The sequence below is a fragment of the Engystomops pustulosus genome, chromosome 7 (genome assembly GCF_040894005.1).
Source record: "Engystomops pustulosus chromosome 7, aEngPut4.maternal, whole genome shotgun sequence".
Lineage (NCBI taxonomy): Eukaryota > Metazoa > Chordata > Amphibia > Anura > Leptodactylidae > Engystomops > Engystomops pustulosus.
Window position 1 is genome coordinate 14,489,354 of NC_092417.1, and position 25,932 is coordinate 14,515,285.

The 25,932-nt window shown below is 41.7% G+C and overlaps 1 protein-coding gene across 1 annotated transcript in view; it reads right to left on the bottom strand.

The window, feature by feature from the left end:
* Nucleotides 1-294: 294 nt before the first annotated feature.
* The window catches only part of LOC140069988 (hemicentin-1-like), an 85,409-nt gene continuing 59,771 nt past the window's right edge, over nucleotides 295-25,932 (bottom strand). The window contains exons 9-20 of the mRNA XM_072116321.1: nucleotides 25,084-25,362; nucleotides 20,335-20,613; nucleotides 18,277-18,555; nucleotides 15,973-16,251; nucleotides 13,341-13,619; nucleotides 9,005-9,283; nucleotides 7,978-8,256; nucleotides 6,330-6,608; nucleotides 3,485-3,763; nucleotides 2,853-3,131; nucleotides 1,912-2,187; nucleotides 295-631 (exon numbers count right to left, since the gene is read on the bottom strand). Coding sequence (XP_071972422.1) covers nucleotides 624-631; nucleotides 1,912-2,187; nucleotides 2,853-3,131; nucleotides 3,485-3,763; nucleotides 6,330-6,608; nucleotides 7,978-8,256; nucleotides 9,005-9,283; nucleotides 13,341-13,619; nucleotides 15,973-16,251; nucleotides 18,277-18,555; nucleotides 20,335-20,613; nucleotides 25,084-25,362 — 3,074 coding nt within the window. The 3' untranslated portion in view covers nucleotides 295-623. The remainder of the gene's footprint in view (nucleotides 632-1,911; nucleotides 2,188-2,852; nucleotides 3,132-3,484; nucleotides 3,764-6,329; nucleotides 6,609-7,977; nucleotides 8,257-9,004; nucleotides 9,284-13,340; nucleotides 13,620-15,972; nucleotides 16,252-18,276; nucleotides 18,556-20,334; nucleotides 20,614-25,083; nucleotides 25,363-25,932) is intronic.

Sequence of the window (25,932 nt, forward strand, 5' to 3'; positions counted from 1 at the left end):
ACCACTGCTATCGACGTGTAAGGGTACCACGTCATGCTGGGTGGAGTGCAGAGTCTCCTGGCTTGTGATTGGCTCTGTTTCTGGCCGCCAAAAAGCAAAACGGCGGGAGCTGCCATTTTCTCGAGCGGGCGAAGTATTCGTCCGAGCAATGAGCAGTTTCGAGTACGCTAATGCTCGAACGAGCATCAAGCTCGGACGAGCATGTTCGCTCATCTCTAATAAGGACCAAACAACAGACTGACATGGTCCCCATAACAGAAACTATGTGAGGTAGTAGCACTAGGCAAATGTGTATCTAGTAAAAAAGTTAAGTTTATTGAAGTTCATATGAAGTTTATATGCTTACTTTTCATGAAATAGTAGCTGAGTTACATATAAGTGTGAAAATCGACACTGCAAGAAAACGAGAACAACAAAAAAAATTTGACAAAACATTTGACACACATTTTTGAATATTCTCACAATTAAAAATGAAAAAATTAAATTGCTTATTGATTCCAGGTTATTACGAAGCAGTTTTGATAGATCTTATCCCAATAAGGGTCTGCCAAGGGAATCCAGCATTCACAAGACAAATCCACTTTTTTTTGTGGGTATGTGTCTTGCCTCTGGTCTTTTAGAAGTTAATCCTCTGCAATTCAAAAAGAATTAGTATCACGTTGGTAAACGAAAAAAACATTCTCAAATTAATTTAGTGAGATTAGAGGCCTACAACAACTATTGCTCTAAAAAGTTTATCCAGATCATTTTTAACCCCTTACTTCACAATGTTACTCGGTTTTATTGGTGTTTTATCTCCTATCACTCAGTGATGGTCAGTGTAATATTCCACAAAGTGGACGGTGACTCTAACCAGAAACATTATAATACCTGTGAGCTGACAATCTGGTTAAATTATTAGGGTACAGGGTTTATCTAGCCTTTTATTTAGCTTATGAACATTCACTAGTATCCGACACATATAGAAAGAGAGACGAGACCGATCAGAGACGAGAGATCCATAAGATGGATATAACACACAATGACACTCTCCAGCTCTGCTAACTCAACTATAATACACACAGTCAGCTCTGCTATATTACTCCCTCCCCTTCTATATATATCTTATCTGTCTGTAGCTTGTAGATTAAGTCTCCTGCTGATGCTGCTTGCCAGCAGGAAATGCTCACGTGAGCATCTGTGTGAGCTCATCTTGGAATGCAAGGATTGGTGCCGCTGCAGAGAGCAGACAGGAGAAATTATTCATCAGAAGAATCTGCCCTGCCCGACCCTAGTCAGAAGAAGATTGAGGGTCAGATCCAGGGACAACCACAATTGTGTACACCGGGACTGATAGAGACAGATTGAAATTTTATCTGTGAAATCTGTACTTTTGCTTATAACTGTGAATTAGAGAATGTTTTATTTTGTTATCCTGAGTACATTTAAGACTCTTGTCTTTGTGGGAATATCCCTTTAAGAGGAGCTAAAGTAACTGAAGGAGAAATCCTGAAAAAGACAACTAGAGATCTTGATATCTGTCCCAATGTGTACACATACCAGGGTGCAGGATGGGTGTGTTGCTTTGGGTTGGGGTATCTACAATAACCCAATTTCAAATCAGTATAATTTAGAAATATCCAATTTCCTTGTTTCCTGAGATTTTTGTTGCCATGCTCTGGTACATTAGAGTTGTTATATGAACACATGGCCCAAAAGTCAAGAGAACACATGGCCTGATAGTCAAGAGAACATATCTTGTTTCTATATGACTATTTTAAAAGTTTCAAAAGCCTCAGATGAAAAAACAAACTCTTAAGGCTGAAACTAACTGCCTAACTAAAAACGGGGGGAAAATTCAAGAAATGTCGAAAAAAAAGGGTGGAAAAATTCAAGAAATGCCGAAAATATACATTTTATATTTTTGCTCACCATTAATATGGACAGGAAACTTGTGACTCCTCTTCACCACATTCCCTTCTAATATTTTCACCGTGCAGGTGTAATTCCCCGAATCCTCCAGCCCTGCTGACTGAACGTCATACGTATCAGATGGACTGAAGTCCTGAATATTCTTTCCATCTCTATAGAAAGCAAATTCCAGTTCTGTAAGGTTCCTCAGGGGGACTGTGTCACATTTCAGGCTCATGTGATCACCCTCTGTCACCCGAGATGACGCCATCTTTATTTCTGGGTGCAAAAACAATTCTACAAGGCAAAAACACACGAGTGATATAAACAGAAGTTCCAGGGTTTGGATTTTTTGAGATAAGGGTTATTTCCAAAATGTGATGGTCTGATTGTTTCATGGTCACATTGGTAGTCATGTGGGGATTGTGACTTTACTAATAGTCTAAGATTTTGTGAAGTCACATGTTGGAGTTTTATATAGTATATTTCATCTGTTCATGTCTACTATGCTACTACATGGTCACCTTAAGGACCTAATGTTAAAAACTTAATGTTTTTTTAATTATCTAGAATATTTTGAGCTATTTTTTCATCTTGCTGACAAAGAACACTAATTTGCAATGTCATACAGTAATGGGGTGCGGTTGATATCTCCAGGAGCTTTCTGGGTGTAATTGCGGAACCAGATCAAACCTAGCCAATCAGGGTTGAATAACCCTATATGGATGGAGTGTAAGGTTTTGGCCTTGGGGACTTTGTGTATGTTTTAGTAGAAGCAGGTCTCAGGAACATCTATAAAGGTAATGCAAATTCTAGTAAACAAAAGGGCAAGGATGATTAATTTCGAGTGTTATGTGAGTGGAAGGAATCTAGCAAGATATTCGGCACATGGATTATTGACCACAATTATGATTAACGTTTTTCATAATCTTATCAAATTTAGTTAAACTTTCTGAATTCACCTTCAACTTCAATGAATGTTTTGAGACTGTTTTTCGTCATGTTGTTGGTGGCTAAAACTTCACAAGAATAATCTCCGGAATTCCCATATTTAATGGCTGGAATTTCATATGTGTTCAATGACTCAAAGTCCTGGACCTTCTTCCCATTCTGGTAGAACGCAAACCTCAGGTTTCCAGACGATCTCTGCGGACTGAGACTTGTGTCACATGTCAATGACATATGAGCACCTTCTACCAAAGGGTTTGAGTTGGTGGCAATTTTTGGAGGAGCATAGAGCTCTGAGGGGATAAAAATATATTTTGGAAATTTTAGCTTAATCTATAATTTATGGGAAAAAATAAAGTAAGAAGTAGATGACAAAAAAGGGAAAATAGAAGTGATGGCAAAAACTGTTGTAAATTGTGAAACCATGAAAAATGGTTGACAATGGTCAAGACTAAGTTTTTGGCTCATTTTAAGTCAAATTTTTACACAATTTTTGACACAATTTTATGATTAAAGCCATGCTCTCTTTATTACCAAGCTCAGCCCAGAAAACTATCACTTCAATCCAAATTTTTTGCAACCAAAATAGAAAAATTGCTGCATAATATATGTAATTATAATAGAAGTAGTTGGTATTTGAACTCACCTTGGACAATGATGTCTTGTTTTTGACTTGATTTTGTCAGTCCTTGTGTTGTGGAAATCTCACACATATAATCCCCAGAATTTTCCTGCTGAATTTGCAGAACTCTAAATAGATCAGACGAACTGGGTACCTGAACCTCCTTATCACCTTTGTAGAAGGCAAACTGTAGATCGGTAGACTTAATGTGTGGGCTTAGACTTGTTTGACATGCCAGGGTCATGTTATCCCCTTCCACCACTGGATATGGAGTTACCAATATTTTTGGAGTGGAGAAAAGCTCTAAAAGAATTAAAAACATAGTTAATGTGATAGAGCATGAGACGCTCCTATTGACTTGAATTGTGAGCATGCAAACAGTCAAGAGCAAGACAGTCACGAGCAAGATGGACGTCAATGGTCTTCTGTTCTTGAGATAGGTGGGGTCCCATCTGTGTCATAAGTGTGAAAAGGGAAGCTCAATTTCTTTAAAGAGGCTGAGAGACTGTCATGGAATTATTATGAAGTTCATGTCAGTGAAACTCATAGACTACTAACCCACAAGCAGTATGGGCTCGAGAGTGTTCCTAGATTATGATCAGGTCTACCGTGAAGATGTAGAACCATAAATGTCACAGTGCACCAGGAAAGAAACTTAGCCAGGTCAGGATCAGTGTCACCAGGTCTGTTCCTTCTGGAATAGATTTACTGGTATGGCTTAATCCCACATCATGTTATTAGACTTCTTGTAGGTCATACTTGGTGTTAAGGGAGCTGCCTTTCAAGGTAGCAAAAGGAGGTATTGTTTTCCATTTAACACCATTTATCCCAGGTCAACCAAAAAGTATACGGCCAGCTTGTTTATAAGCACCTGACATGTAGGAGGTTGGATGCTCTAGTTGTTGTTTTGAGCCGCCAAAGAATACTGAGTCATTTGTTATTGCTCTTAGGGATTAGAACAGTGATGGAGAACCTTTTGGAGACAGAGTGCCCAACCTACAACCAAAACCTACTTTTGTGTCGCAAAGTGCCAACATGACAATTAAAGCAGTAACCTTTTGATCCCAGTTGTATCACAAGTTTCAACCATATTGGCGTCCTGGGGACACTAATACGATAGAAAGAAGATTGAGAAATTTGGATTATAGCTTCCTTATAGAGTCCCCTGAAGAGGAAGAATCAGGGGACCCGGAGCAGGAGCTCCAACGATAATCCATCTCTGCCCACACCTTCTCGTTGCTCGTGTAGTCCCGGCAGCCAAGGAGGTGTTGCTTCAAAATAGCACCGAGCGTAGCGCTCAAGCCTTCCTCCCGCGATCCAAGACAGCCTTGGGTCTTGGATTGCAGCAGTATGGCTTGAGTCTCGTCTAGCAAATTCTGTGCTGGGGTGAAGGCCTGGGTGCCCACAGAAAGGGCTCCGAGTGCCACCTCTGGCACCCGTGCCATAGGTTCGCCACCACTGGATTAGAACGTGAGAATGTGTAAATAGATGATTTACAGCTGCTTTACAAGGAGAACTCTCAAAGAACATTTTAGAGATTTATGCCCTCATGTTGAGGACACATTCTTAAAGCAAAGCTTTAACCTTCTGCTGATTTTTACTCACTGCCCCAAGCAGCACCTACATAACCATCTAACAAAATAAACTGCAATTGGAATGTAAAGTAAGACATATGGGAAGATGGAGGGTAGTTACCCTAAATGCTCTTGAACACTAGCCCTTCTGTACCACCATATTTTCAAAACTTTTAGAGACTTTATTTTACATTTTTATTCTACATGCTGAGATAACAATCCCTCAAAGGAAACCTATCATCAGAGATCTACCTATTTAGATAAATGTAATTGTGGGTTCCCAGTGACCTTCTAACCACTTATCTATCTTTAGCTAATACCTTTTAATGCTAAGCTACATGTGGTCTCAATGTTGTGCTCAATTGCCAGAAAGGCACGCTCCTTCTCACAGCTAGCTTCTTCAAGTTCTGCTCATGTGTGGTAAACCCTTTGAGCAAGAGCCGCAGAGACTACTAGGGCATGGAATAGTGTTTGCTCTCACTGCCCGGCGAGGCTACTCCACGCTCCAGTAGCATCACTGGGAAATTGACATATTAGAGAAACAATGTAGTTCAGCATGGAAAGTATTCTAGGTTTAGGTAAACATTGATTAGGGGTTAGGTCACTGGGAACTTATCATCAGGTCTACCTTACTAAGTCGATCTCTGATGGCAGATTTCCTTTAAAGAGGTACACAATGGGGCAGATTTACTGACCAGGTCCATTCGCGATCCAGCGGCGCGTTCTCTGCTCTGCATTCGGGTCTGGCCGGGATTTATTAAGGTAGTTCCTCCGCCGTCCACCAGGTGGCGCTGCTGCGCTGAAAAGCATCAGAATGCGCTGGAGTTCACCGAGCCGGGCTGAGTGAAGGCAAGTGCAAGCTCCGCGACAGTTTTTTTTTTTAAATGCGGCGGTTTTTCTGAATCCGTCGGGTTTTCGTTTGGCCACACCCCCCAATTTCTGTCGCGTGCTCGCCGGGACAGATGCCCCAAAATCCGATCACGTGCGCCAAAATCCCGGGGCAATTCAGGGGAAATCGGCGCAAATCGGAAATATTCGGGTAACCCGTCAGGAAAAACGCGAATCGGGCCCTTTGTAAATGACCCCCAATGGGTCTTCCTCTCTCTCAGTTCTTAAAGTGCTGTCAAGGAAGAAACATTTTTCTATACAACCTACTTTTTTTTACTTACTCTCCAGCACAACACAGAGCTGTGTGGGTAGAGGACACATAGCCCCTGCCTTGTTACCAGCTTCTTCTACCTATTTACACATTATATATGAGAACTACAAGGGAAATAGTTGGTATTTCAGCTCACCTTGAACAATGATATCTTGTTTTTGACTTGATTTCTTCAGTCCTTGTGCTGTTGTAATCTCACACTTATAATCCCCAGAATGTTCTTGCTGAATGCGCAGAATTTTATATAGTTCAGAAGAAGAAGGTTCCTGGACCTCCTTATCACCTTTGTAGAAGGCAAACTTCAGATCGCTAGTCTTAACATGTGGACTTACACTTGTATTACATGCCAGGGTCATGTTATCCCCTTCCACCACTGGATATGGAATGACCAATATTTTTGGAGTGGAGAAAAGCTCTAAAAGAAAATGAAATGAATGTGAATACAATTAAATGGAAGTCGCTCTTGTTGACTTGAATGGAGAGCATGAAGTCAGACCAAGCACTGTAACATTTGAGATGAACGTCAATTAACCTCTGTTCTCAAAATTGTTGTGGCTCAATTTCTGTGTAAAGACAGATAGTCATGGAATGATAATGAAGTTTCAAGCACCCCCCACCTGTACTGAGATTTGTCCGCGCATTGTCAGCAGGTTGTGTGCTGTAATCTCCTCCTTCTCCTTTCCTCGTAGTGTGCTGCATGACGAAACTCATTGGGGGGGCATTTATTATTGACTTTCCAACTGTTTTCGATGTTTCTTTTTTTTTGCCCTGCAGTGCCTGTTGTGGTTTATTTATGAAGTGTCAGAGCCACAATATGGGTCCTTTTCCAACTCATGCCTTTTTTTGGGTGCACAATTTGGGCGAACTTTGCCATCAGCTTACTGGCTATACCGCAGGAAGATACATTTTAGTAACACAATCCTTAACCCATTCAGGTTACAAACAGTGGATTTAGTTGCAATAAAATGGATCCAGGGATAGGAAAAAGGCCTCAATACATGAGTATCTGAGTGGGGAAGCCCAGTAGGGTTGTCTCGGGTGCTCCGGCGACCCATGTCCCGGGTCGCAGGTGCACCCGTGTTCCTCCCTGTGCCTCATCATGCCAGCAGCAGCTTCCCTTATCTGTCCATGGTCCAGCGGCGGTCTCCATGCTCCGGCATGCGCGTCCCTGCCTCCATTGGCACATGTGCGCTGATGATTAGCGCTGGCCAGCCACCTTCCTGTGTCCCCTGGCGGATCTTTGTGCCTAGTACCCTAGAGAAAGCTTGCTGCTGATGCTATACGCTGATATTGTGAATTCCCCTTGTGACCCCAGTACTGTTCCTAACTAGGCTTCTTTGCTGCCAGCCCTGACCTTTTGCTCTGTCATTGACTTCGATCCCTTGCTGCCTGTCTTGACCTCTTCCCTCCACAATCACGTTTCTGCTCTACGATTCTGTACTTCGCCTTGGCTGCCACCACAAGCAAAGTTGCGCCTGTGGACTGACCTTGTGGTATCCCGATACAACAAGTCCAACCCACTTTGCGGCGGGCTCTGGTGAGAATCGGTTGCCACTTAGACTCTGCTCCCAGGTGTCTGCTTACGCCATTGCTCACAGTGGTACAGTGGGTCCACTACCCCTGAATCCTGACAAGGGTGATCAGTCCCACTAGGTCCTTTGCACCGGAACTCCAGGGACCAGATTCATAATGGCCCTACTCAAGAACATTGCAATTTAAATGAAAAGAAACATTACTAAGGTTTTGCCAACAAAGAAATCTCAAATTTAATGTATTTAACATACCTTGAATTTGTATATATTTTTCCTGACTTGTTTTATTCACTCCATTATTTGTGTTAACCCCACACTTATAAATCCCAGCATGACCAAGATGAGACACTTTAAGCTCAAATTCTTTAGCTGAACCTGATTCCCGAATGATTTTCCCATTTCTGTAGAATGTAAATTTTAGGACTGTTGTCTTTCTATGTTGGTTTAGACTTGTGTCACATGTCAGAGTCAAGTTATCTCCTTCGACAACTGGATATCGATTTATCTCCATTTTTGGAGTGGAGAAAAGTTCTGGAAAAATAAAATATAGTTTTTATAAATATTTTATGCACAAAAGGAGCAGCAAAAGAAGACATGGGGAAGCTTTGGCTAGTTGGCTTTGGCAAAATCTTAGTCACAACAACTGAAAATCTAAAAATAGATTTCAGGTTTAGGGTGTTTAAATGTTACTGGAAATTTAAATCATTTTGGTGTGTGTGACCCAATACTTACTTGCCCATGCCGCGTGTACACCACCATTTTGGGGAGGATCGTGCTCCTGGATGATGTCACACGCAGTGGCAATCCTCTCCAAAATGGCGCCAACCTAGCTCTACCAGGATTTATTACTACCAGGGCTTTGCTTGCAGTATTTAACAGATTATCACGGTTACTGGTTGGGGCTCGATTCCGGATTCGGGTAACAGGATATTCAAGTTCTGGTTTGGTTGAACTTGGTTGGACCCGAACTTTAGCCGGTCTGCTCATCACTTGTGACTATAGGAAAATAGGACATAATAATTCTAAGTCGTTCAAGACCCACCCAGGTCAACATCTGCAAAAAGTTTGTATGTTCTCTCCATGGTCCTCTGTGTGGGTTTCCTCCGCGCGCTCCGGTTTCCTCCCACACTCCAAAATATACTGGTAGGTTGATTAAATTGCAAGCCCTATTGGCGACAGTGTCCGATTTGGCAAGCTCTGTACAGAGAGGCTTAATCTGTAGGTGCTAAATTAATAAAGAATTATCATTATTATTACTTTATGTGGTTTTTAAGCTTACCTTGAATCCAGATATTTTGCTCTTGACTTAATTTTTTCAAACTCTTTCTTAAAGAAACCTCACAGGTATACTTCCCAGAATGTTCCAGTAGAGCCATCGAAAGTTCATACGTCTTGGATAAACTTGCTCTCCGTACTTTTTTCCCATTTCTGTTGAAGGCAAACCTCAGGTCTGTTGTCTTTCTATTTGGGTTAAGGCTTATATCACATGTCAGTGTCATAAGATCCCCTTCTATTACCGGATTTGGGGAGACAGCCATTATGGGATTATAGAAAAGCACTGAAAGGAAAACCCAAAGCGGTTAATACCAATGGAGAAGATTTATCAATCTGTTCAAGACAGAATTTTGTTGTAATTGGACAAAAAATGTCTAAAATGCCTTGTACCAAAGCTATAGAGTTTTATACTTTTAGAACTATTGTAAAAAATGTGTGATTTAAGGGGGAGTGGGTTTGCAGAAAAAAAGTCATATTGCATATAAGACGCAAGGAAATGTGGTTAATATTGGGGGAAAATTAACATTTTGACTTTTTTTTTGCTCACAGCCAAATAGTCCTGTTGACTGGAGGATCCTGTCCGATCTCAAGCGGCAGAAACTAACCCATAGGGATACCCCTTAGCCATGAATCTTTTTGTTAGCATAGTACTTTGGTCATGCTATTCAGTGTCTGTACCATTTATTCTGGCCAAACGGTATGTTGGTCAGCCATGTCTTATAGTGACTACTCCAGAAATCTATAAATAGCTGTTGCTATCCACTTTCTTTTACCTAAAATACGTCATTTTGGACACTGTAACTGGTAATTTTTAAACCATTTTATATGAATTTTATCATTTTGAAAATATGTATTTATTTTGGAGTTAAGTCATTGTTTTTTCTGACGTTGATACTTCTAGTCCATCTGTTGCCAAGCCTGCCCATTTTAGACAAATTTCCTTGTGTCTTGTATGTTGCCAATCAACAGGTTGGGAAATAGGCTTATTATTTTTTTGCTAAAAGAGTAGTAGGTCATGTCTGGACACCTCAAGGCATTGTTGACCATACATCATGGATGATTACTATTCACCCTTAAAGAGTTATATGCAAAACAGCAAAGTGGGCTATAGATGAGCACCCCCTTGGGGATTGTTTTATTTCACCCAACGTTATTATTTGAGGTGCCTCTCTCTGTTAGTTGTTTTTTTTTTTATTTCCACTATAAAATTATGCAGATGTAACAAAACTTTTACAATTTTTTCTGGTGTAAACAAAGTCAACCAATAGGAGGTGAAAAGAAAAATTATTTTCTTTCAAACAAATATATTCTAACGACTGTGTACTATTTGTACTGCACCGGTTGCATAAAGGTAGCACATGGCCATATTCACTACAACAGGTGATACGGTCATCCATATAAATGCTAGTAATTGTCATGGGTGCTCCCACGACACACATCTCAGGTCGCAGGTTTACCCATGATCCTCTGTGTGCCTCTGCGCCCCGCACTATGAACTTACCTCTCCTCATTCCTGAGTCCCGTCCCGGCAGCCATGCGCGCATGTTCTCATCTCCTAGAGCACGAGCGCAACGGCTACAGAAGATTTAAAAAGCCAGCGCACTGCTGATTAGTGCTGGTCCTTTCAGGAAATGGTTAAAAGCCAGTATCTCCCAGCATTCCCTGCCAGATCTTCATGTTCTATGCCGATGAAAAAGCTTTATCTTCTACCTGTGATTGGATTCCCTGTTGTGACCCCGGACCTGTTCTTGTTTACGCTCCTCCACTGTCAGCCCTGACCTTCTGCTTTGCCTCTGATCCTAAACCTCTACCGCTTGTCTTGACCTCTTGCCTGTCCCTAACCGTGAACTTGCCTACCGACACTGTACCTCGCCTTGGCTGCCACACCTTAGGAACGACCTGGTGGTACCACGCTGCGGCAAATCCAACCCGCTTTGCGGCGGGCTCTGGTAAAAACTGGTGCCACTTAAAGGGGTTATCCGGGTTTTAAAAATTACTGATGGCAGGGCTGGGGTGGGCTAGTTAAACATAATAAACAAGTACTTACCTCCTGCGGCACCGCCGATGTCCCGCACCGCGGTCCCTTTGATCCGTGCCCCTGTTTGTTTACAGAATCATAGAATCTGTGCACAGGGAACTTCCGGTCCGCGATGTGGCCGGCTCCTCTCATCCATCCCTATCTCTCAGCGTTGTAAGCACAAAGGAGACGGGCCGCGGGACATCGGCCACGCCGGACGAGGTAAGTACATGTTTATCATGTTTAAATAGCCCTCCCCAGCCCGGGCCTTAATGATTTTTAAAACCCGGATAACCCCTTTAATCTCCGGTCCCAGGTGTCAGCTTGTGCCATCGTCCGCAGTGGTCCAGTGGGTCCAGTACCCCTGGAGCCTGACAGTAATGCCCACTGTACGAATCCGTACTGTGAGCAAGACTTAAAAAATATAGAGAACGTCCTATTTTCTCCTGTATTATAATCCCATAACCCCATAAAAGCCTACTGGAATATGGTTGTGTACCGTATGCAGTCATGTATAAGTGTAGTATACAGGATAGTGACCTCGTATGCCAACCCATCATATTTTATGTGGAGACGGAACAGATACAGTGACATATGTGCACATATGGTTAAAAAAATGTCATGTATATATGGTTATATATGTGCGTGTAAAAGACTGTCTAGTCTTCCTTTCTCATATTCAGCCCCTTTCACAAGAATGTATGATTTATCCACTCCTGTATATACATGACGTTTTTTTATCTGCATGTGGACGTCTGTCTCAGTTTCCATACCGTATCTGTATAAAATAGGCTGAGCTGGCAAATGATGGTTGCCTGATGGTTGGGAGAATGCACCTCCCACTGGTTCTGCTCTCCTTGGATACTGCACGTATATACTGCAGCATACGGTATTTTAATCATTCCCACAGACTTCAATGGGGAGTACGGAATGGAAATTCTGTAGAAAATAAGACATGCTCTATACTTTTTTGTATCTCGCTCACGGTACCGTATGCTGGACAATACTGTCATTTAACCCCTTTCCGACATGTGATGTAATAGTACGTCACATGCCGGGTCCCGGTGCATGGAGAGGGCTTGCGGGCCGAGCCCTCTCCATAGCCAGTAAGTCTTTGCTGCATATTTCCGGCACCGATCGCGGGTGTCTTCCTGCTGATCGCATGGGCGCCGCCATCTTTCCGAGGATCGCCGCTCCCCGTGACGTCATCGCCATGGTAGCATCGGGTCTCACGAAGACCCGAAGCTACTTCGGGTTAGCCCATTCATTACAATGTGCTATCAGCACATTGTAATGTATGAGGAGTAAAATCCCCATATACTGCCATACTGTAGTATGGCAGTATATGATAGGATCGTACAGACAACCTAGGGTTAAAGTACCCTAGGGAGTCTGAATAATAGTAAAAATAATTAAAAAAAAAAGTAAAAAAAAAAATTATAATAAAAAAACCTAAAAATTCAAATCACTCCCCTTTCCCTAGAACTGATATAAATATAAATAAACAGTAAAAATCATAAACACATTAGGTCTCGCCACGTCCGAAAATGCCCGATCTATCAAAATATGATAAAGATTTTTCACTGCGTTTAACCCCGTAACGGAAAATAGTGCCCATATTTTAAAATGGCACTTTTTTGCCATTTAAAAAAAATTTAAAATTCTATAAAGGGTGATCAAAAGGTCGTACAGTACTAAAAATGATAACATTGTAAACTTAATCAAAATCCGCAAAAAACGGCACAACCCACAGCTCCATACACCAAAGTATGAAAAAGTCATGAGCGCCAGAAGATGGCAAAATCCCCCCAAAAATAATATTTTTTTTAAATGTATGAAAACATTATAAAACCTATATAAATTTAGTTATCCCCATAATCGTACCAACCCAAAAGAATAAAGTAGACCTGTCATTTGGGGCGTACAGTGAATTCTGTAAAATCCAAGCCCACAAGAATACGGCACAAATGCATTTTTTTACCAATTTCACTGCATTTGGAATTTTTTTCCCGCTTCCCAGTACACGGCATGGAATATTAAATACCACCATTGTGAAGTGTAATTTGTTACGCAGGAAATAAGCCATTACACAGCTCTGTACATGAAAAAATAAAAAAGTTACAGATTTTTAAATGTGGGGAGTGAAAAATGAAAACGCAAAAACGAAAAAGGGCGGCGGCGGGAAGGGGTTAAATAGATAGCCTTATTGCAAATTGAAATTATTATAGCCATATGCTACCCATATAAAAACGGTACGGTACGTGTAGAATACTGCCGTTTTCATTCCCGTTTTTGCTAAATCATCCTTGGCACTTGTACTCACCTTGGGCAGTTATACTTTGTTTTTGACTTTGTTTCTTCAGCCCTTGTGTTGTAGAAATCTCACACATATATTCTCCGTAATGTTCCTGTTGGATGCGCAGAATTTTATATAGGTCAGATGTACTGGGTTCCTGAACCTTCACATCTTCTTTATAGAAGGCAAACTGTAGATCACCAGCCCTTATATGGGGGCTTAGACTTGTTTTACATGCCAGGGTGATGGTGTCCCCTTCCACCACTGGATATGGAGCGACCAATATTGTTGGAGTGGAGAAAAGCTCTAGCGGAAACAAATCAAGTGTTAAAGCTATTGTGTGCCCGGTAAGAACAATAGTAATGAAAGACAGGACAAGAAGACATAGGAAAGTCAGAGAGGTTTTAAAACATCAGTTGGTGAGTCCATTTATATTAAGGGAGACCTGCATATTACATTTTTCTTGCATTGCCCCGCCTTCTGGTTCCTGATTGACAGGTCTCACTGTTAGGACATGCTGCTGTATGGAACTAGTACTTAGGGACCGTCTGCCAATATTCAACTACAGACATATTCAGCTCTGTTTACTTATTATTAGAGGTAAATGCTGCATCAAATGCCTTACTCGATGCTTTGCTGGAATGTTGAGAGAGATCTGTTACATCACTAAGCACTTCACGTAATGTGAGCAAGGTGATGTCATCTAAGGTCCTTTACCCAGTATCTTTAACATCTACCGCACATCTGATCATATGAAATCACAGAATCATAGAGGTATGGAGCAGAAGTCCATGGAGGCATAACGGATTTCATGTGATCAGATGTATACATGGGATAGATTTAGGAAGTGTTACAGATTAAAGGACCCTAACTGAATGGTGAGGAGGCATATGACATGCAGATGAGTAGAGGGAGGGGCCTGCCGAACATGACATACCCTTTCTGATACCAGGTAGGATAACATAAAGTTGATTTTATGAGGATGTGAGAGAAACAATTTTTAGCTAAAAGAAGGGTGTCATTAAGTTAATAGGGCTCTTTGGGAACCTGTCACTAGCTGTATTTGTAAAATATGGGTCCCTTTAATGCTGTGTTTGTGTGGATATTGATCTGTCACCTTTGGTTGTTGGTTAAGTACATGGTTAACTCACAGTCATACAGTAAATGGAGTATCATGGGTTTTAAAAGATGCAATGCCAACCACTAGTGGGCGCACATATTGGACAAGAGTAATACTGGAAGACATGTATATTCTATTTACAAGTTATGCTATACAAATCTGATAGATGTAGATTTTTAATTCCCCCCCCCCCCCAGGCCCTAACCATAAGTGCACCTCCTCAGTTACAGTCAAGTCAAAAACAGTGAGTGTTGTTTGATGTCAAAGCTTATTGACCTACATGGTTTCCAAAGAAGAGAAAGCTTGATCGTTCAAATAACTTAGCTTGGAAGGACTGAGTCTTGTGGGGCTCAGTTTAGAGGAGTGGGACAAACATTTATAAGAAAGTTTTTGTAAGGTATAAATACCCTTTGTGGGGCAACTCTTTATCTTTAGAGAAGAAGTCGGCTGATGTAGAAGCATTTTAATAGAATGAATCAATGTATCTGCTGCAGTTTTAGATTTCCTGTTAAAAGGAAATCTACCACTTGAAAAAAGTTAAAAAAAAAAACACCTACACATACTCACCTACACTCCTCTTCATCTGAATCCTAGTGGGGACAAGATGTCCAGTGCACCTGCTAATAAATCACGCCTGCTGTCTGACGTCACGTCTCTCTCCAACACAGGAGAGGGAAGCATCTATTGTTTAGGAGGCATGAATTCCCACCTCACGTTTTGTCACTTTCCTAGCATGGGAGAGGGAGGTGCGAGAGGCTTGTATTATTAGCAGCCCGTAGCACCGGACATCACGTCCTCGTGCTCTGGGTTGCTTTTTATAAGTCTTTTTTTTTAAAGTTATTTTGGTGTGTCACGATTGAGAGATGGTCACTGCAAAGCATAAAAATGGCCAAAGAGAAAGGAAAAGGAAGACAATGTAGACAATGTAGACAATGTAGTTTCCCTTCACCATAGGCACGTGAGGAGTAAATAATAAAGTCACAGAGTATGGATCATTCTCAAAATGAAGAGAGAGAACCAAAACAGTCAGTCCAACAATGAAAAGAAACAGCCAAGAATTGATGCCATCTGGTCAACCCTTAAGTAGATATGGATGTCTCGTGCCAAAAATGCGAAGTAGTCAAATTTTAATCTTAGGCTGCATTCAAACTGCCGTTACCCGCCGTACCGTACCTTAGCGGGCAACGGCAATGTGCGGGGAGAGGCGGAGGAGGTATCTCCATAGGGATACAGGGCACACTGCGCCGTATTACGGGAAAAGATAGGACATGTCCTATCTTTTTCCCGGGTACGGAGTGCTATGGTGCCGGATGTGTGCTGCACCATACTGCTTCCATAGGGTGCCGTGCGCCCATTGCCGCCTATGGGGGACGTATACCGGCCGTATATACGTCAGCCGTGTATACGTCCCCCGTACGGTCATGTGAATGTAGCCTAAAGGTCGGAAAGGCAGCTTTTTTGTCTGTAAACTCTAGAGAATACTAGAGGTGAACAATATAGTAATAGTAAAGCCAGATTTAATTTGGTATGTGAACTCACCTTCAATGTGGATATATTCTATCTGACTTGTTTTTTTCACTCCTTTACTTGTGGAAACCTCGCACTTATAACTCCCAGAATGATCAAGACGAGACACTTTGAGCTCATATTTTTTAGAGGAGCCCAGTTCCTGGATGATTTTCCCATTTCTGTAGAAGGCAAACCACAGGTCCGTAGTTTTTCTATATGGGCTCAGATTTGTATCACAAGTCAATGTCATGATATTTCCTTCCACTACTGGATAGGAATTCACCTTCATATTTGGAGTGGAGAAAAGTTCTGGCAAAAAAAAAAGAAGCCGGAGATGGAGTAAGTTGCTTATGTTTCAGCATTTTTGCATATGGAAGCAGTGAAAGCTCTACAGTGGGACAGAGCTGGATTTAGCCCTAGAGAACCCCAACATAACTTGGTGCCATTTGACACAAATAGTTACGCAATGATGCCTATTTTTCTGGACTTTTTGTTAATAAACTGACCTCTACTCACCGTGCCTCAAACTACAGCACATCAATACAATTTAAAGTTATGGCAGAACAGGGAACAATAGACCACAGTAGTTTTTTAGTAATTTAGAGAATCTCAAAAGCCGCCTCCTCTGGAAAATCATGAAAGCATTAACAATACTCCCACACAAACAGTGTCCCATCCAATTAGCTATATTATATTCAGTGGTTTCCTTTTTATTATAGTTAAAATTCATCAACCATCAAACATAATGTGGGCACATTTACCCGGTCCTGCCGCGATCCCCGATCCGGACGGTCCGACGAAGATGAAGTCCGGTGCGATTCACCAAGATTCACCCCATATCCTGCATGTGTCACTTCCCCGCTCAGGTCCGCCGGAGTTCACCATCTTCTTCCTGGTGCATGTAAGTGCTTGGCTTGTGACACAATTTTGAATGTTAGATCCCGCGCGTTGTCCGAATCCGTTGGATCGTCCGTCAGCCTTCCTCCCCATTTGTATTGCTTAAAACCCAGCGCCGATGTGCCAAAATCCGATTGTGTGTGCCAAAAACCTTTTCTAAATGCGGCGCACATCGGAAATCGACGGGTATTCTGACGATAGTGAGGACCACGGACCCTTAGTAAATGAGCCCCAATATGTTGCCTCTGACCTAAATTAATTATAATATAGTAGCTCCTTAAATCCATTGTGATGTAGGCCTCTCCATCCAAATGACTTAATTGTAAAATAGAGAAAGTAAAAGATTTATATAATGTACATAAATGTAGGGTCTGAACAAAGCTTAATAGATGAATAAAGTACCGTCACCAAGCTTTGTGAATAAATACTTCACCAGAATAAAGCTGAGTAAAAAAAACAGCCCTAGAACAGGGCTCCATACAGAAATATTGTAGCACAACCATAAACCGTACAGTAAAACAACATTAGAATCAGGCTCCTTACAGAAATTCAGTTTCATCTCTGTGCATAAATATAGCACCTGAACCAAGCACAGTACATAAATACAGCACCAGAACCAGGTCCTGTAAAGAAACAGCCCCAGATCTGTACAGAAATATAGCAATAGGTAAAAGCATAGTTTATTAATATAGCATCATAATCAAGCTTGGGGCATAACTGCAGCACCAGGACCAAGCTCAGGACCTACAATTGAAGTTAGAATTCTGTCTTAAAAAGATTAATAATTCCATTGTTTTAAATTTATTTATAAGTGTTTTGTGTGGACTATAGGTCTGGAGGAAACACCACTTACAGTATGTACTTTTTAAAAATTATTTTCAATCCAAAAACTTCCTTAAAGTGTAAGTGCCATTTCTTGCTATGCTGTAGGTCTAGTGGATAGTATGTAGCTGCAATGTCTTAACCTTCCGGTTATTGTTTCCTTGCAAACACAATCCAATCTGTCATTTCAGAATGTTAGGGGGATTCACATAAAATATCACGGGTAGAGATGGGTGAATTGGTTCTAATGATTCTAAATTTGTTTAGAATTTCAGGAAAACTTTGGCATCTTTTTGAAGCAAAGATGCCCGCGGCAATCTGTGGGTTAACACCCGCGATCAGTGCTATCACTATGCAGCAAAGGCTTCCCGGTTATGAAGAGCGTTCAGTCCGTGAGCCCTCTTCATGCACCCGCACCCGGTTGGAATCGAATTTTCGGATGAAATTCGGCAAACCGGGTCGAAACGAATTTTAAGAAACTCGCCCATCTCTAATCATGAATTATGGGGAAAATGTTGATTCTTAAAAGTTGAACTTGATGGACTATTTTCTTTTTCCAGCCTTGTATATTATGATAAAAAGAAAATTAAAGTTAAATTCCACATCTTAACTCACCTTGTACCTGGATATATTTTTTCTCACTTTGTTTTTTCACATTGTTGCTTGAAGACACTTCACACTCGTAACTTCCAGAATCATCTAGGTCAACCACGATAACTTCATATTTTTTAGATGAACTGGGTCTCTGGATCCTACTTCCACTTTTGTAAAATGCAAACTGTAGATTTGTATTCCTTCTGTGTGGGCTCAGAGTCGTATCACACGACAAGGATAAAGGATCACCTTCAACTATAGGATATGGGGGCACCACCAACTGCGGAGTGGAGAAGAGCTCTAGGTAAAACCGGAAAGTTGTAATTATTTTTCCATCGCTAATTTACGTCTCCTGTAACTTCAGAAATATTATTAAAGGAAAAAAAAAACCCTAGACTTAGGTGCTCTTGTCGGAAGAGAATTTACAAAGGTCTTGCAATAACATTATACAGTTGAGGTGCCATAGAGTACATTCTGGAATAGGTTGTGTCAAAATGGTCTCGCCCTGAGAACAAAAAAATTCTATTCCTTGGAGGTGAAAATTCTTTTGATGTAGCTAGGAGAGGTGCCATGATATTATGATTGACCACAAACAGGTTCTGCTACAAACTGATCAGTGTTCACTTACTCAGACTCTTTCCCGAAGGAAGGCAGTGTATTTACAACTAAAGTATCATTTGCAATTGTTAAGTTAAGGCAATAAAGAGAATTAGAATAACACATTGGTACAAAATGGCCGCCTAGATTTGGGAATTGCTTGACATTTTGTTATCTGCTTGCCTCATTCGAAAAACACTTGGATCTATAAATCAGTTTGTACCTCCAAGACCTCATGGTTCTTCGACTTTTTCAAAATTTTATTCATGAATTTAAAAAACTCATCTATATACAACAGACACACTTTATTTGTGGGCACAGATATCAATTGCACCGAAAAAAGGAGGGGTAGTGTCAGAGGTCTCCATCAATCGGCATATTCAGGCATAAGTTGTCATAATGTTATTAAGCCCCTTATTGGAGTCTATTAATAATTATCCAAAATAACAAATAACTAATTTTACTGTAGATTTGGGAATCAAATAACCAATGATTCACAGTGAGGTCAGTCACTCTGCAACTACACGATCCCTACAAAAAAAACATGAAAAAACCCCCAAAACAAAACAGGCAATACATGATGCCTCACTATCTTCCTACTCTACTTGAGGCACTATAGGGATAATTCCCAAATATCACATCGCTCCTCTTCCTAAAGCAAAAATATATGCAATCTTCCAGAATAATAAAATTGGTTTATATGCCACATACAGTATAAGGCAAACAATCCATGCACCATAAATACCTTCCCCCAATGTAACATCCTCTTCCTCACACTTATGAATACAAGGGAAACATTTTTAAAAAAATCATGATCATAAACTTAATCAACATATGTTTTTCATTCACTTCTCTAAGTAGGGGGCCTTAGCATCCTTACACCGGGACATCTAAGCCTTTGCCACTCAACTAGCAAAACCTCCAATCTGTATCCGGCATTCCCTCAAATCTGGGCAATCCTATGTAGCATGAAAAAAAGTACCCTCGCGGCACTCCAACTGAGCCCACTGGTTTTACCCATCAAGACATGTCACAATTGTGGCACCTTCGTAATAAGACACCTTTGTTAGGCCATCGGTTGAACCATTTTTCACTAAGTGGCAGAATTGCTTCCTTATTACTGATAAATTGCAGCTGGTGTCATGACTTTTCATGGCCATATGCACTTCTCTCTTCATGTAGTCAATAGTTTTTCCCCCCAAGTCATTTTTTATTATTATTTATTACTATATACTATTTATTATTATATATGACTTATTTTATGGACATCTGTGGCTTGATTTTTTCACCAGTGTGCATTAGATGATCTGTTACCAACATCTGGGGAGAATTTCATATCCATAGCATCTTTAGAAATATATTGCTGACATGTTCAATGTGTTAAAGCCACTGTATAACTATCAATTTCACATTAGTAGATATTGCAGAGTGATCTATGAAAAAGAAAATTAAAGTCAAGTTCAATTTGATTTGTTAACTCACCTTGTATCTGGATATATTTTTCCCGACTCGGTTTCTTCACATTGTTGCTTGAAGACACTTCACACTGGTAAATTCCAGAATCATCCAGATGAGCAACGCTAACTTCATATTTTTTAGATGCACTGGGTGTCTGTATCCTACTTCCACCTTTGTAAAATGCATACTCTAGGTTTGTATTTCCTCGGTGTGGGCTTAGACTTGTGTCACATGACAGGGACAAAGGTTCACCTTCAACTACAGGATACGAGGGCACCAACAACTCCGGAGTAGAGAAGAGTTCTTGATGAAACCAGAAAATTGTTATTACCTTTTTCATCAATAATTTTCATTTTCTGTTGCTTAGAAAATATTATTAAATGTCAAGTATTGTGTGAAAAATAACAGCACTAGAGATGGGAAGAGACGTTTGTATTGGGAGACAATTTACAAAGGTTAGGTAACTATACACTCACCGGCCACTTTATTAGGTACACCTGTCCAACTGCTCGTTAACACTTAATTTCTAATCAGCCAATCACATGGCGGGAACTCAGTGCATTTAGGCATGTAGACATGGTCAAGACAATCTCCTGCAGTTCAAACCGAGCATCAGTATGGGGAAGAAAGGTAATTTGAGGCCTTTGAACGTGGCATGGTTGTTGGTGCCAGAAGGGCTGATCTGAGTATTTCAGAAACTGCTGATCTACTGGGATTTTCACGCACAACCATCTCAAGGGTTTACAGAGAATGGTCCGAAAAAGAAAAAACATCCAGTGAGTGGCAGTTCTGAGGGCGGAAATGCCTTGTTGATGCCAGAGGTCAGAGGAGAATGGGCAGACTGGTTCGAGCTGATAGAAAGGCAACAGTGACTCAAATCGCCACCCGTTACAACCAAGGTAGGCAGAAGAGCATCTCTGAATGCACAGTATGTCGAACTTTGAGGCAGATGGGCTACAGCAGCAGAAGACCACACCGGGTGCCACTCCTTTCAGCTAAGAAAAGGAAACTGAGGCTACAATTTGCACAAGCTCATCGAAATTGGACAGTAGAAGATTGGAAAAACGTTGCCTGGTCTGATGAGTCTCGATTTCTGCTTCGATATTCGGATGGTAGGGTCAGAATTTGGCGTCATCAACATGAAAGCATGGATCCATCCTGCCTTGTATCAACGGTTCAGGCTGGTGGTGGTGGTGTCATGGTGTGGGGAATATTTTCTTGGCACTCTTTGGGCCCCTTGGTACCAATTGAGCATCGTTGCAATACCACAGCCTACCTGAGTATTGTTGCTGACCATGTCCATCCCTTTATGACCACAATGTACCCAACATCTGATGGCTACTTTCAGCAGGATACTGCGCCATGTCATAAAGCTGGAATCATCTCAGACTGGTTTCTTGAACATGACAATGAGTTCACTGTACTCAAATGGCCTCCACAGTCACCAGATCTCAATCCAATAAAGCATCTTTGGGATGTGGTGGAACGGGAGATTCGCATCATGGATGTGCAGCCGACAAATCTGCGGCAACTGTGTGATGCCATCATGTCAATATGGACCAACATCTCTGAGGAATGCTTCCAGCACCTTGTTGAATCTATGCCACGAAGAATTGAAGCAGTTCTGAAGGCAAAAGGAGGTCCAACCCGTTACTAGCATGGTGTACCTAATAAAGTGGCCGGTGAGTGTATATTACAGTTTATGTCCTACATTCTTATAAAGCAAAGGGTTGTGTCGTGTAACAATGGTCTCATCCTGAGAACACAAAATTTCTATTCCCTGGAGGTGAATTTTTTTTGATGCATGTAGGACAGGTGACATGATATAATAAGTTACTCCAAAAAAGCCCAGTCCCAAAAATATGATTTATTTTACCAAATCTGCCTCTTTTTCTATCTTGTAATTATCTATTGAAATATTTTTGTTATTGGCAATCAAGAGAATCACAGAAACCACTTGGTACAAAATGTTTGCCTCTGATTGGGATTTACTTGAGATTTGCTCTCTACTTGCCTTATTCCACAAACTTGGGTCAACAAAATCATTTTAGACTTCCCAAAGCTCGAGGATCACTAACAGTGCTAACAGTGTTGAGAAGTTTTAGTTCGGTTCAACTCCCCCCTTCCCCCCCCCCGTCAATAACAGCTGCGGTTCTGGCAATGAGTGTGGGTGCTATCTCTTCCATTCATGGTTTTTTTGGGGGACAGGTTTGGGTTCAGTACCCCAACCGAAACAGAATTTTCAAATCTGGGTACAGCCAACCTCATTCAGACCTGAACTTTATCAGGTCCGCTCATCACTATTCACCAACCTTAGGGTCACCTATCTTTTTCCCTAATGTTATATGGCAGTGTTGGCGAACCTTTTAGCGACCGAGTGCCCAAACTACAACAAAGACCCGCTTATTTATCGCAAAGTGCCAACACAGAAATGTAATTTGTGATTTATACTCCCTTCTCTGTCACAGTTTTCATTGATACCAGCCCCTGAGGACACAAATAAAGCAGAAAATAGTCCCAGGTACAGCTGTCACTTAAAAATAGCTCTGTGCACAGCAAGTCCTGGGCTGCCTCGGCTTGAGAAAGCGCCACAGTGCGTGAAACGGCCCCGTTGCCGGAACCTGTCTGTTTACCCCCCTGCATGCTTCCCCACCAATAAAGGACGCTTTTCATGCTTTTGGAACCGGTGAGTGCCGTCATCTCTTTCTATGTTTATGTATGGATATCTTCTTATATACATTGATTGAGCACCGCTGGAAAGTCCTGCCGTGATCACCCCTGCCCCTGGAGAGTCGGGCCACGCGTTGGGCTGTCGGCGGTATCGTTGGGGCTGTGCCCGCCAGAGACTTTTCTCCATTTAATATTCCTGGGCTGTCTGGGACTGCAGGAAGATACCTGGAGTCATCTCTGATGATGGCCTGAGTGCCCACAGAAAGGGCTCTGAGTGCCAACTCTGGCACCAGTTCCATAGGTTAGCCATCACTGTTATATGGTATGGTATATCCTACCATACTTTACTATCATTAGACGCACTCATGACAAGGGAATGTCTCTTCTTCTCCCACAAGGTATAATCAAAATACTTAGTGCATTATTCCCCCTTATGCTTGATTCTAGACCCTCGCAAAACTACACAGGAATTAGTTCAATGTACAATTACCAGGAGTGGGATCTGAACTCATACGAGAAGACCCACTCAGGTTCGGTTTTGACTGAGTTTGGATGAACCTGGGCCTGAAAGCTCAGTTTGGTTTTAACGTACCAAAACAGACTCTATCACATTGGTAACACCAGTGATTGGTGCTAACACTCTTACACTGTTCCCAGCTGTTACCCTTTAAATGCTGATGGTCTGTGCACAGCACCATTTTTGTGATGATCATCGAACCATGTGGTATTATTGCGGAACGGCGATCCTAAGAAAAAAGGTGGTATGCATGCATGTTTTCCAAATTAAAAATGGCTTTGATGCAAATTAGCCTGAGAGGCTCCAGCTACATTCACATTTGCATAATTTGAAAATACTTTTTTGTGTTAAAAAAACAGGGCATAAGAAGCTAGAAGAATAGCAAACCCTGCCAGAGGGGGCACACAGCAGCATGTAAGTTTGCTTGGTTTATCTCCGGCAAGGCCCAGCCTCCCTATATAGCACCCAGCACAGTCTACACTCCTTGCTGGTCAAACTTCCATCAAGCCAGTTCACATTGCTCTGTTCGTGTTTTGCTATCCTTCTGGTATTTGATCTCAGCCTATGTTTCCTTACTTCTAATTTTGGATTGTAATTTTAACTTATTTTTTATGTCTGTCTGTCCACACTTGGCCTCGTTATTGACCTCCTTTTAGGGGGGACCCAATAAGTAAACAGGTAACAGAATGGGGGCTCAGTGCTAGGGCTCACTGTATTTGTGTCCTGCCTGTCACGGGTGCTCCCACGACCCATATCTTGGGCTCACCCGTGCCCCTACCTGTCCCACTCCTGATGCCGGTCCTTCGGCCTTGCGCTTGCATCTCCTAGGGCGCGTGCTTGCTGGCTTCAGAAAATGTAAAGGGCATTTCCCAGAGTTCTGTATAAACCTGCCTCTTCCTGCATACTCTACCGGATCTACACTCCATGTGTCTTAAAGAAAGCTTTGTCTCATGTCCTGTGCTGTGATTTCCTGTTGTGACCCCGGTTCCGTTCCTGACTATGCTCCTCTACTGCCTGCCTTGACCTATTGCTATGTACTCGACTACGATTCTGCTCAACCTCACTGTACCTTGCCTTGGCTGCCACCGCAGACAAATTCGCACCTGTGGAACGACCTGGTGGTACCACGCCGCCGCAAGTCCAACCCACTTTGGGGCGGGCTCTGGTGAAGACCGGGTGCCACTTAGATTCCGGTCCCAGGTGTAGGCTTACGTTATCGTCTGCGGTGGTCCAGTGGGTTCACTACCCGTAAAGCCTGACACTGCCCTTACTTGACCAGAAATCTTGGTATGTGACCCACAGAAGAGGGTTGACTTATTTTTTACCATGACTATGTCACTGACCTCTCTTAGATAAATTTGGGCTAATGAAAAAAACACAAACAGGCACCCAACACATTACAGAAGACCAAAAGGGTTTCGCATTCCTACATAGTAAACTAAGGATTAGCTTCTTATAGAATGATCTACTATTCAGTAGACTGGAGACCATTTCTAATTTGGAAGTATAAGGGGTCTATGAAAAGTAGAAGTCTATAAGTCTAGTAGTGGAGAAGCAAGATTAGAAGTTTGGCATTTGGAACTTACCAAGAACCTGGAGAAAATATGCAGGACTATGTTTTCTTACATCATTTGTTGTAGAAACTGCACAATCATAAGTCCCAGAATCCCCCAGTTCTACTGACTGAACTTTATATTCTTTAAATGAACTGAGTTCCTGAATTTTCTGATTGTATTTGTAGAAGGTAAACTCCAGATATGTCATCCATCTCAATGGGTTAAGTTGTGTGTCACAAGTCAATGTCAATGAATCTCCTTCCACTACTGGATATGGGGTGACCGTCATTTGTGGCGGAGAAAAAAGCACTAAAGGAGACACAAAGGTTATTTGTGAAAGATGCTCTTTATAGTAAAAATGTTCCACTTTTATTTCATATGTTTTATACATCTTGTATGTACTATAGCTGATAATTAAAAGTAAACTTCTATTTATTAAAGGAACCTGTCACCAGGAGACCCATTTTTAGCACTCCCCCAGTCCCCACAGAGTATAGTACATACATTGCCAAAGTGTTTTTCTATAAAAATTAGGATATGTTATATTGTACCTTTCATTAGCATCTGCTGTGTGACTAGGTACTCATCCCCTGGGAGGGGCTGGAAAGGAGCAGTTCCCCCCCACCCTTAGGAAACTGCTCCTCCATGTGTCCATTTCAAATATATGAAAACACACATCACTTGGCTTAGCAACGCCCCCTGCTCCTCTACAGCCAATCCCGAGTGTGGGGAGTTATTCATATATTTGAAAAGTACACGTAGAGGAGTGGTTTCCCAAGGGGGGGGGGGTTGAACTGCACCTTTCCAGCCCCTCCCAGGGGACGAGTGCCTAGTCACACAGCAGATGCTAATAAAAGGTACAATTTAACATATCTTTTT